Genomic DNA, 13448 nt, shown 5'->3' on the forward strand with positions numbered 1-13448 from the left:
CTGAAAACTGTCGAATATGTTAAACACTTTATAGGATAGATGAAGAGGGAAGAGAGAGTTCTCCTCAGTTTTTTAATCTAATTCAAAGCTAAATTTATCAAATATCTAGTTTCGCCAAATCACTCAGTACAAGTGTGCAATATATTGGTACATAGATTTGTTTTGGGGTTATTTTAATTGTAATTAGGACTTATAAGGCGTAGATTTTTTTCTTTCTTACTTTAAAATGAAATAAGTTGGGTTAATTTCTCTTCAGCTCTATTTAAAACATTAACCCCAAACTCAATACCTTAAAAACAAAGACATTTCCATTAAAATTCGTGCAGCACGCCAATGGTAAGAATACTGTGCTATTCTTTGTTAACAGTGATTATTACCTCCACTGAAGAAACAACTATGCCTGGGAGTAAAACTAAAATCGCAACTAATGAGCACGATTATTAGGCCACAGAATAAAAAATCTTAAGTTGCTATCAGAATCACACAAAGAAAACAGGGCGGAGGATTGATGTTTATTGATTACCAAGAACAAAAACATTCAAAATGATATACAAAACACCAACTAAAAATACAGGGTCAAAATCCAGAGACAGTGCAATCCCTTCTGAAACCTATTTGCCTTCTACCGTAGTCCCTTCCTCTGGTCTCGGCGGGTCCCCGTTGCCACTTCCCCTAGCAGATGCAGGACAACGGCTCTCCCTCCAGTGGAAGCCCTCGCGGCAGCGAGCTCAGGTCTCCCAGGTGATCATGGATTCTAGTCAGCCCAGCGCTCCCGCTCCTCGTCCCGCCTTTCTCCGCCCCGCCCCTCTCAGCCCCGCCCCGCCCCAGGCCCGCAGCGCGCGGCGACGTTCTGTGGACTTCTCTCACCCTGCAGCCGAGTGTGACGAGCCGGGGCCGGGAGGGGTCTATTGCGCAAACCCAAGGTGCCGGGCGGTGGGTCGGGGAGAGGTTCTGGTTGCGCGCCCGGGACTATGAGGCGCAGCATTCGGCGGGCTCCTTCCCGGAAGCGGAAGCTCGGGGGGCGGACCGAGGGCGGCCGGGAGTCGGCGGCGGTTAATTCCTTTTACCTTGCGGCTTTGCTTCACTCCGTTTGGACTTTTCTGAAGCTGCGAGAGATGGTCAGGTCTGGATCTCGACCGGGCCAGGTGAGGTCTGCGGACCTGAGGCGTCCACTGTGGGGGTCGAGAGGGACGGAGGTAGTCTTCGGGCCTGGAGAAGTGGAAAGCCCCCTTTGAAAACAATAAAAAACAGTGCTGCCGCGTTAAAAAATGCTGCGACAGGAGACCAGGCGGAGGGTGGGTGTGCGTACCGAATCTTAACGCCCTAACACAGTTGTTCTGCCTGTAGATGTAGATTCTGTTTTAATCGTTGCGGTCCAACTGAGCGCTGGCTTTGGTGTGGTCCTCGGGTTCGAGTTCAGCCTCAGCCGCTGGCTGCGGGACTTAACCTCTCGGAGCCTCACGACGTTGTTGCATCAACTCCGATTCCCAGCTTTTCCAACAAGTGCTGCTATTAGCTGGTTTTCCGTCACAGTTGCTGGTATTTTACTACTAGTTTTTAAAAAAGTCTCCCAGTTAGTGTCCCTGCATTTAGCCTTATCCGTCTCAAATGCACACTCATCAATTCTCTGCTAAAAATCCAACTCTGGAACTTTTTTTTTCTCCCCCTCCCCTAAGAGAAAAATCTCAGTTCTTTGACCTGTCAACACAGCCATTTTTCGACGTGGCCAGTGCATTCGCTACCAGCCCCCACCTCCATCCCAGGAATATTCAACGCTCTTCAGCTATTTCTTCCACAGTGCCCTGAGTGCCCGTGTTCTCTCAGGCTTCTGTGCCTTTGCTTTTTGTTCTGCCTGGAATACCCTTCTCTCCCTGAAATCTCTGTTTTTCATCTCCTGTCCCTTCAGCTCAAGTACCACTTCTAGAAGGCTTGTCTGGCACTGTGAACATTTACATTGTCTGGATGCCCTCAGCTCCCGTTTTATGCCCTTACTAAAATCCAGGCTAGAGACATTGCTCATCTTCCTCTGCTACTAAGCAGTTTATCTCTGTCTTTTCAGGTAGTCAATCAGTTAACCAATAGGAATCAATCCAGCCTTACACAGACCCTCTACTTAAAGTGATCTTTCGCCTCCTTAAGTGTAACCATACCACCCTTCTTTCCCCTTTCATTTTTGCTCTTCCTTTATTTATCAATTCACTTTTAATGCTGTCTCCCCTATTAATGTGAATCTACACTTTTGCCCATGGCTTGGCTCAAGACTTTTCTTCATGAATGCTTCCAGACCAGTCCCACCCTTATAGTTCGTTCTTTTATGTTGAATGAATTCACTTGGTGCAGTCAGCAAGGGGTAAAAACATGGTTTTTGTAGTCATATCACGTTCCAATTCAGATTCCAGTTCTGCCACTACTGTCATAGTGATAGTAAGCAAAGTACTTTTTACTTCTCAGAGATTTATTTTTCTTATCTATAAAGTAGGTGTAATATCCTGCCTGAAAGAATTGGGGAGATTAAATGAGAGAACCTGGTAAAACATCTATTTCACACTTGGCATAAATTGTGCAACACAATGTAGTCCCTTTAAAAGCAGTTTGTTACTGTCAATGATGATAATCACAGCTAACATTTGGGTAGCACTTATGTGACAGGTACTATTCTATGTGCTTTTACATACAGTTCTCATTTAATCTTCACAATAGGCATAGGAAGTAGGTAATAATCCTCATTTTATAGATGAGGAAGTTGAGGGATGCAGAATTCAGATAACTTCTCTATAGTTACACAGCTGGTTAGCAGGGCAGACAGGCTTTAGACCCACACAGTTGGTGCCACAGTCCATTTAAACATCTGCTCTTAGGTGTATGACTCTGAACAAGCCACCTTTCTGAAATTTAGGTTCTTACCTCACAGAAATAATAACTAACAGGGTGTTGATTAAGTGGAAATGAAAGGCTTTGTACACTAAATTATTCCACAAATATAATTTTATCTTTCACTTGTTGGTAGGAGATACAGCTCCTAAGAGGTACTTATGTTTTTCTCAAATAATAAAGTAAAAAGTTTATTCCTAATACTTAGTGGAAGTAAATGTGGGATAAAACAAACATTCTCTTATGTATTGCCATTTGGGGCACTTGTTTTGAAAAGTGGTTTTGCAGTTTGTCTCTGGGGGCACTAAAGGCATTAAACAATGAATAACTTTTTATCAAATAGTTAAGCTTTCAATCCTGAATATGAAAAGTTATTTCCAGTATATGAAAAGATTTATTTCAGATTTGTATTTTAACTGAAAAATATGAAGGACATCAAGGGTACATTATATTACTTCCACTTAAGGAAATAGTATACAACTGTTAAAAATTTTTGAACTTTGTTAATATGGAAAAAGATTTGAAAGTTAAAAACACAAGACTCAAAATTGCAAAAACAAACTAAAAAAGACTCAAAATTGCAACTGTCTAGTCATGATGATGAAATAATCCATATGAAGCCTCGGTAGCAAAGAGCACAGCTAGTGCCTAGATCTTGGTTTCTATTAATAAATACTGTTGTCCACCAAAAGGAATCACTACTTTTTGGAGAAATGGTCAACTCTCCAGGTTGGGGCCTGGATATATCAAAGTAAAAAGCTGCACAGCTTTTCACAATTAACACTGAAAAGTCAACTTATAGAATGAGGAAAAATATTTAAAACTGCATATCTGATAAAAGGTTCATAATCATAATATACAAGGAACTCCTATAATTCAGTAGCATTCATAGACAAGGAACTTGAATAGGCATTTCTCCAAAGAAGACATATAGATGGTCAGCAAGTATATGGAAAGATGTTCAATATCACTAATCAGGGGAATGCACATCGAAGCCACAGCGAGATATCACCTCACACCTGTTGGGATGGCTATCATAAAAACAAAACCAATCCAGAAAATAACAAATGTTGATGAGGAAATGGAGAAATTTGAACCCTTGTACACTGTTCATGGGAATGTCAGGGTGCAGCTGTTATGAAAAATCATGAAATTTCCTCTAAAATTAAAAGTAGAATTGTTATGTGATCCAGCATTCTCACTTTGGTTGTTTATCTAGGAGATTTAAAAATAGGATCTTAAGAGATATTTGCACTCACATGTTCATTATAACATTCACAATAGCTAAGATGTGATAACAACCTAAGTGTCCATTGATGGATCAGTGGATACACAATGGAATATTACTCAGCCTTTAAGAAGGAAGGAAGTCATGCTATATGCAGCATCAATGGATCTTGAGGATACTTTGCTAAGTGAAATAAGCCAGTTCAGTTCAGTCACTCAGTCATGTCCGACTCTTTACGACCCCATAAACTGCAGCATGCCAGACCTCCCTGTCCATCACCAACTCCTGGAGTCTACCCAAACCCATGTCCATTGAGTCAGTGATGCCATCCAACCATCTCATTCTCTGTTGTCCCCTTCTCCGCAAACTTTCCCAGCATCAGGGCCTTTTCAAATGAGTCAGGTGGCCAAAGTATTGGAGTTTCAGCTTCAGCATCCGTCCTTACAATGAACATGCAGGACTGATCTCCTTTAGGATGGACTGGTTAGATCTTGCAGTCCAAGGGACTCTAAAGAGTCTTCTCCAACACCACAGTTCAAAAGCATCAATTCTTTGGCACACAGCTTTCTTTATGTTCCAACTCTCACATCCATACATGACTACTGGAAAAACCATAGCCTTGACTAGACGACCTTTGCTGACAAAGTAATGTCTCTGCTTTTTAAAATGCTCTCTAGGTTGGTCATAACTTTCCTTCCAAGGAGTAAGCATCTTAATTTCAAGGCTGCAGCCACCATCTGCAGTGATTTTGGAGCCCAAAAAAATAAAGTCAGCCACTGTTTCCCCATCTATTTGCCATGAAGTGATGGGACCGGATGCCATGATCTTAGTTTTCTGATTGTTGAGCTTTAAGCCAACTTTTTCACTCTTCTCTTTCACTTTGATCAAGAGGCTCTTTAGTTCTTCTTCACTTTTTGCTGTAAGGGTTATGTCATCTGCATCATTCCCCTTATATGTATCTAAAATAGTCAGACTCACAGAAACAGAGTAAGTAGGGTGGTTGTTGCCAGGGGCTGGAGGGAGAGAAATGGAGAGCTGCTTGCTATTCAGTGAGTGTAAAGTTTTAGTTATGTACAGTGAATAAGCTCTGTTATATTTATGAGATAGATCTGAGATCTGCTGTAAACATGTGAAAGTGAGGTCACTCAGTCATGTCTGACTCTTCAACCCCATGGTATGTAACCTGCCAGGCTCCTCCATCCATGGGATTTTGCAGGCAAGAATACTGGAGTGGGTTGCCATTTCCTTCTCCAGGCGATCTTCTCAATCCAGGGATGGAACCCAGGTCTCCCACACTGAGGGCAGACTCTTCATCATCTGAGCCACCAGGGAATCCCATAAACATCATACTACAGTTAGCAATTGATGTACACTTAAAATTTATTGAGGGTAAATTTCATGTTACCACAAAGGGGAGAAAAAAGGGGAGAGGGGACCTGGAGATCTTTACTGTAAGGAATGGCTCAAAAATAATGGTGACATGTTAAAATGATACAGGGGCTGGTTTGAAAAGACTCCTATTGGCAGAATCTGGGACAGTTTGAGCATTGATATAAATAATGATAATCATCATAACCCATTAAATAAACTAGGAATCAATGAGTCCATACTAGCAAACAAAGAAGTACTTTTGAAGTACTTCACTAAGGTTGAATGCCAACTAATAAATCTAGAATGAATGATGTAAGTTAGAAAAATCACAATTTGACAAATGATTAAGGCAAGAATCCTCAATGAATGCTATTGAATGAAAGTTTGATAAATAGGATGTCTGCATAATCTTCAAGTATCTCCCAACAAAATGCGTAATATTTACAAAGATAAAAATAGTAACCTGTTGAAAAATCTGGCAGGCACCACCTTAAATAATCAAACTTTACATCCCTAGTAATGGGACAAACTAACATATGCCTGCTCATACGGTACTGAGATAAATACAACATCCCTTTTATGGTATTCCTGCCAAAAAAGCGCAACCTGAAACTAATCAAGAGAAAGCAGACAAGTCTAAATGTTTACCGGAGGGACATTCTACCAGAGTAACTGCTCATATTCTTTGAATATGTCAAGGCTGTAAAAGACAATGAATGACACCTCTAGGAACTGTTCCAGAGTAAAGGAGAGTAAAGAGATATGACAACTTAAAATGCTTCGTGTGATCCTGGATTTATGGGATAAGGGCCATAATTTTTTTTTTTAATGTAAAGGACAGTATTTTGATAATTGGCAAAATGTAAATAAGATCTGTAGATTAGATTATAGTATGGTTTCATTGTTAATTTCCTGATTTTGATAATTATACTTTGGTTTTTTTTGAGAGAGTGACCTTGTCCTTAGGAAATATTTAGGAATAAATATTTAAATATAAAGGAGTATCATGTCTGTAACATAATCTAAAATGGTTCAGACAAAAAGTAATACTATACATTTTTGAAAGGGAGAACAGGGCAGGTGTAGTAAAATGTCAGCAGTTGTGGAATCTTGGTAGCATTATACTGTTCTTTGTACTATTATTTCAAAATAAAGAATACAAAATAAATTTGAAGGGAATCTGCCAGTATCACACTGTTGCAGGGTGCTTTATTCTAGTTAATTTTCTTTACCTGATTTTTTTTGTAATATGACCTAATTTTGTGTATGTGTGTGCGTGTGTGTGTGTGTGTGTTTCGGTGAAATGCTGTATATAATCTTTCAATTATGCCATTATGCCATACATTTATCTAGACAGTATCCTTTTTTAATTCTGAAAGATAATTATTGTGGTAGTTGTTTTTAGACTTAGCATGAAGGTTTGGCTTTTTATTATGGTCCTGGACAGGACACCAACATAGATACTGTGAAAGGAAAGCCCCTGAGGGGGTCATGCAGGGTCTAATAGAGTTGTGTTACATGGCGTCTTATTTCTGCCAATGTTGGTTCTCACTGCTGCTTTATGACTCCCTCATATTCTAAGTTTTCTTAAGGAGAAGTGAAACTTTATAATTCCAGAAAGTTTAATAGTAATTGCTCAAAGGTATCTTGAGATGAAATACATAAACGTGTCAAGAAAAATCCTAAGTGTAACTGCCAACAGTGACTACACCTAAAGGGTAAAATGGGGGAGTGAGTAGGAAATTTAACCATGTCTTTTAAATTTTGAGTAGATACTACATTTAAATGATATATTAAGATATAAAAAGGTATACCATGGAAAGTCTCCCTTGTTCTGTCCCCTAGATTCTCAGTTTCCCTCCCCAGAGGCAAGCACAGTTAACTTGTTTCTTGTGTAACTCCCAATGTATTGGATGCATGTAGAAGCAAATGAGTACAGTTTTCACGTGCTAGTCTTGTCAGGCATTCTAAAGAATGTGGAAAAATAGAATCAGAGTTATGAACTCTGCCGTATATCTTGAGTTAACGTGTATTTTGAAGACCTAGGGGAAGTAGAATATTTTGAGGGATTGAGTATAGTCCAAATTTACTGTAGTAGATACTTCTGGTTAAAGTAAAATTTCAACTTCAGTCTTCAACTTACATAGACTTAAGGAACAAATCTATGTGTTGCTTGCTTGACATTTTATATAGAAAAATAATTTATGAGTTCAGTTGTAATAGTGGATTTTATTAAAATTAATAACATGGTACATATATAAAATGGAGTATTATTCAGCCTTAACAAGAAGGAAATTTTGCACATGCTGCAACATGGATATTATGAAGATACTGTGCTAAGCAAAGTAAGCCAGTCACAAAAGGACAAATACTATCTGGTTCCATTTATATGAGATTCCGAGAACAGTGAGACCAAAAGTAGAAGGGTGATTACACCAGGTACTTAGGAGAGGAGAGGATTAGAGATTTATGATTAATGGGTACAGAATTTCAGTTTGGGAAGATGACAAAGTTCTGGAGATGGGCTGTAGTGATGGTTGCGCAACTGTGAATGTGTTTAATGCCACAGAGCTGTATACTTTAAAATGGTTTATTTTATGTTATGTATGTTTTACCAAGTGAAACAAAAGGAAACAATGAATAACATTTTAGGTTTTGTCAAAACAGTATACTGAGAATATGATAGAAAAATATTTGTATATCTCCTATAATATAATGCATTATGTCATAGGTAATACCTTCAGGAAAGCACACTGGACCTGCTAAATTAACAAATGGAAAGAAAGGGTAAGTACTTAAGAAAGTGTCCAATTTAAGGAATTCTCAAGAGATTTTCAAGTCTATGGGCTGGACTAAATTTTTCCTACCCCAGAGAACTAAGTGAGGGTCTCCACTTTCACAAAACTCTGGGGAGACACCTTTCATATCTCTACCCATGTTGATCATTTTAGTCTTTACAACCTTCATAAAGTCCTGCATAAATCCATCTTTTACATGGTTGGACAAGCTTTCTTATCCAACCCTTGCTGGAAAGAAAGTGTCTTTTTAGAATGTATTTTGGGAAAATATTATATTATTTGTAATTATATTTGTATTATATATAAATGTATTAACAAACTTGTTTTCTAGGACCAATTTGAGAAAGATACCCCATTTTAATGCAGATTCTGGCTATCCCACTCACTCTGATTCAGAAAGTCAGGTAAGAGTAAACTGAATAGATACAGTGTATACTGTTTAATTAGTTTTCAGGTAAAAGCTAAGAAGTGGAAATAAAAATTCAAAGGTGAATTATTAATTGTCCTGACAAAGAATGAAGACTTTTTGCTTTAAAACATGTCTTCTACCAATAAAAAATTGCTTCTAAATAAGGAAATTTTAAAATTACAGAATTTTTTTCCTGCATTAAAATTTTATTCACAAATTTCTATGTGACTTTCTCCTTACAGACTGAAACTGTACAGGGGCTTGATGGCTGTGCGTCTTTGCTGCGGGACATTTTGAGAAATGAAGATTCAGGTTTTTTTTTTAAATGCTTCTTTGCTGATCACCTTTTCTCAGTTATGTAGTTCTCGTAATGCTAATGAATTTTTGTTTTAATCATTAATAGGTTCAGAAATAACATATTCAGAAAATAGATGTAACCCCAGACCTGTACAAAGCAAAAGATACAGATCCAAAAAGAAAGGACATGAAAAACATACTGTGCCTTCTGTAGTCCGGAAGGAAATTTGTAAGTATTTTTTTCTCTTATTTATTTAAATATGATACTTAATTATGGGAGTTTTGATAGATTACTGGGGTTATGCAGTTGGGCTTACATTTTAATAATATTGGTTATACAGGGGTGTGTGTGTGCTTGTGATTTTTTTTTTTTCTGTTTTCAGTTTCTAATTGCTGAGTACTTTGCCAAGAAGAAAAGTAGAAAAAAAAAATGGTTAGGTTTTGTAGGAGAATAGGTTCAAACTCAGAATGATATTCACAGATTGGTTGGGTTTCTTGTGTATATTTACTGTTTTATAAATACTATATGTGTATACATATATTCTAAGTAGGATCCATAGCTCACTTTTTCAGCTGCACAGTTAGAAGATATGGTAATAGGAAGGTAAAATTCCAAGTTGGGTAGTTATGTAAGCAAAAAAAATCTGCCACTGTTTGACAGTGACTGTAGCCAAGGATCTTTTACACTGTCACAATTAACTTGCTGACTTAAGTGAAATAATTCAGTAAGCAGTTTAGAATAAGCAAGTTTTGATTATGTTGTTCCAGAGAGGCCTATAGAACATGGTAACCCAAAATAGAGATGAAAAAGTCCACAATGGGATTTCAGAGCATCAAGAATGGAACCAGCTAGTTCACAGTTCAGGTGGGCCAAAAATGTTAGTACAGCAGAGTACAGTAAGATTTAGCTTAGGTAAGCGGTTTGAGTCATATACAGCACTAGTTCTGGGTATTAGAGATCAGGATTCAGGCAGAGGCTGAAATTCAGATTGTCTTGAGTCAGAACCAAGGCCAAGAAAACAACTTCCTAACCTATCTTGGAGGCCAGTTGCGTTTAACCTTGTATTGTCTTGACCTGCGCCACTTAAGATGGCAGTCTCAAGCCACATGTGACTGCGGAGCATTCCAAGTGTGGCTAGTACAACTAAGGAAGTCAATTGTAAATGTTATTTAATTTTAATTAATTTAAATTTGAAAGCTGGTACTTGACCTAGTTATTAGAAAACTTTCAAATTATGTTTGAAATAACTTGGTAAATGAATCTACCTTTTTCAACTGTAAATTTTATTAAATCTAAATACAGATCAAGGATTTCTGATGAAAATTTACCATCCAGATTGAGATGTGCTTTATAGTATAAATACACAGTATGCTTAGAATATTTAATGCAAAAAAATAAAATATCTCAGTGATTAATGTTAATCACATTGTAATATTAATATTTTGGCTATATTGATTTACATTATATTTCGGTGGGACAGTAATGGTCTAATCCAGGATGAGCATACTACAGCCAGTTTTGTTTTATTGTAATGCTTAGTTATTTTGTAAATGAAGCTTTATCAGAGCACAGTCATGCTAATTCATTTTTGTTTATGTATTTTCTATGGTTACTTTTGTGTTATAGAAGCAGAGTTGAGTAGTTGTGAAAGAGACCATCTGGCCTGTTTAAAGCATAATATGTTTATTCTCCAGCCTTTTAAGAAAAAGTGTGCTCACCCCTGGTCTAACTCTTAAAGCAGAGACCTATTTTGGAGGACCAATGGACAAAGGAGTACATGGTCAACGATGGTGCCATGGTAGCAACTTGTTGGATCCTAACTTAACTATTTGTTCAGAGTTCCCACAGAATTTAGATCTGTTGTTCTTCAGTCAATAAGTCATGTTCGACTCTGCGACCTCATGGACTTCCAGACTTCCTTGTCCTTCCTTCACTATCTCCCAGAGTTTACTCAAACTCATGTCCATTGAGTCAGTGATGCCATCCAACCATCTCATCCTCTGTCACCCTCTTCTCCTTCTCCCCTCAATCTTTCCCAGCATCAGTGTCTTTTCCAGTAAATCGGCTCTTTGCATTAGGTAGCCAAAGTATTGGAGCTTCAGCATCAGCCCCTCCAATGAATATTCAGGGTTGATTTCCTTTAGAATTGACTAGCAAGAAAGAATAGATAGCAACACCCAAATTAAGATAGGGGTTTTATTTGTGAAGAAACTCATTACAAACTCATTAGGGTATAAGGAAACCACAAGCGATTCTGCTAGCCAACTGCTAACAGCATGAACAGAACTGTTAATATCCCTAGGTCTTAAGGGATGAGGTGAGGAAGAGGTTACTGGGATTCAGCTAGAAGTATTGTTCTGTAGGGTAGGCCACCTTGAGAGGAGCAGTGACCTTTAAGGGACAAAGTCAGCCCAAGGTGGCCTCATAGAGAGGGAGTTTGAAATACCTTGAATGCATGCTTTTTCCTCTCTTTGATAATGCCAAAATTCCCATTGGATTGGACCCAACTGGAGCCCTGTTGGTGTATATCTAGTCAGGGATCTGATTTTCATTCTTATAAGCTAATGAATTATCCTTACTGTGTCATGCATGTTGACAGGAGACACAAGCCTCTTGGATCAGAGACAAAGGTGCTATGCTCATAGCACAGCTAGCAGCATGCACATTAGCGTATTTGTGTTGGTTCTGCCTCACTGCCAACTGCCAGTGGGATGATACGATGGACCCAGGGGGAAACTGCACATGCTGCAGGTTTAAGTTTCAGCTGAAGAACACTGAGCTTGGGGAATTCATTGCTTTGGTGGTATGCAGTTAGAAAGCCTATACTTGACCGAGAGAAAAACATCACCTTATCCCTCAACGTTGCTCACTATTAACGCCTCTCATAGCCCTGAGAAATGTCCCAGGTACAGAGCTTAGGTCAAAGCCTTACTTTTTCTTTGGTAAACCCAGCAAGACATGTAGGAGCAGAAGAGATCCATAAAGGAATGTCTCTTAATAATGTAATCCATACAGAGTAGCATCCCAGAGAGAGCAGAGCAGAGTGGAGATGGGTAGAAGGTGGGTTTGGTGAAGCAAATGAGAGAGATCTGGCATTCTTAGTCCCTAGCATTAAATTCTTATTTGGATTAGAGTCAGATCATCAGTTGTGGCCTGTTATCAGTATATAATATTCTTATTGTCCTTTCCCCTACACTATCATCATCAGACATAAGGACCTACTTCCCATAGGACAATCTCCTTTAGGGTTGCAGTATAAGAAATGGTTCTCATTGACTAAGGTTTATTCTTCAGAAGCAGAAACCTGTTTCCCTTTGGTTAAATTACTTCATCTTTCTTTGATTTATCACTGTAGCACTGTTTAGAAAGGATCTTTTTTTTTCTTCTTTTTTTGCGGTTAACAGCTGTTAGCCAATACAAGGTTTTTGCTCCGTTAATCACAGTGCCTAAAATACACAAAAGCTGGGACTTCCCTGCTCCTACCTTCAGTATCATATATATATTTCTGCCCTTATCTTGGAGAAATAAACCACTACAGGCAGAATATTTTGAGCATTGATTGCCCCCATCAAGGCCAAATGTTCTCTGTATTTCAAATTATAATAGGCATCCAGCAATGCCTATCTGCAGTAGGTGTTTATTCCATATTTGGGTGGCAGGAATTATCTAAAAATTATACATCCACTTACGGCTTTTAACTTGGATAATTTGCTTTAAGATTTTTGTGTCTTAAATACAGATGTACAACATTATCAGTAGAGTTTCACATAGATTGAGTTAATGGAGAAGTTAAGTAAGACATGTTAATTCTAAAGCTTTGAATTTTAAGAAGTACTTGAAGTTTATTAACTTATGTTGGGTGATGGCATCTGCTGGCAAAGGCAAAATATTGTAGCTTAATCAGAGGTTGTGAAAGCCATCTCTTGAAAAGAAAGTGAATGAGTGCCAATGCTTGGGACCTATGAGTATAAAGTCTGAGAACTCCTCAAACCAGACAAATGTTATGGAAAAAGGAAACCCAAGAGCAGAAGAGAGACCTAGGAATTAGGAGGAAAAGAAGAACAATGTGCTAGATGGCCATGGGCTGCATGTGATCTCAGCTTTCATCATATTTAGATTTCAAAGTTAAAACTATTTCAGTTAAAACTTTTCCTTTTTATTTATTATAAATTGTGTTTCCACTAAGGATTTCCTTGGTGGTCCAGTGGCTAATACTGTACACTCCCGGTGCAGGGGGACCCAGGTTCTATCCCTTGGCAGGTAACTAGATCCCACATGCCACAACTGAAAAGATCTCACTTTCTAATGGCAGAAAGTAAAGAGGGGCTAAAGTGCCTCTTTATGAGAGTGAAAGAGGAGAGTGGAAAAGCTGGCTTGAAACTCAACATTAAAAAATAAAAAACTAAGGTCATGGTATCTGATCCCATCATTTCATGGCAAGTAGAAGGGGGGAATGTGGAAGTAGTAACATTT

At 38.4% G+C, this 13448-nt stretch overlaps 1 protein-coding gene across 2 annotated transcripts in view; it reads left to right on the forward strand.

Moving 5' to 3' along the window:
* The first annotated feature begins 505 nt into the window (after window positions 1–505).
* Window positions 506–13448, forward strand: part of CCDC14 (coiled-coil domain containing 14) — a 38533-nt gene continuing 25590 nt past the window's right edge. For both annotated transcript variants that reach the window (XM_043874866.1, XM_043874867.1), the window contains exons 1-5: window positions 506–1145; window positions 8202–8257; window positions 8600–8672; window positions 8920–8989; window positions 9081–9203. In XM_043874866.1, coding sequence (XP_043730801.1) covers window positions 972–1145; window positions 8202–8257; window positions 8600–8672; window positions 8920–8989; window positions 9081–9203 — 496 coding nt within the window. In that variant the 5' untranslated portion in view covers window positions 506–971. The remainder of the gene's footprint in view (window positions 1146–8201; window positions 8258–8599; window positions 8673–8919; window positions 8990–9080; window positions 9204–13448) is intronic.

This window comes from Cervus elaphus, chromosome 19 (assembly GCF_910594005.1).
Source record: "Cervus elaphus chromosome 19, mCerEla1.1, whole genome shotgun sequence".
Taxonomy (NCBI): domain Eukaryota; kingdom Metazoa; phylum Chordata; class Mammalia; order Artiodactyla; family Cervidae; genus Cervus; species Cervus elaphus.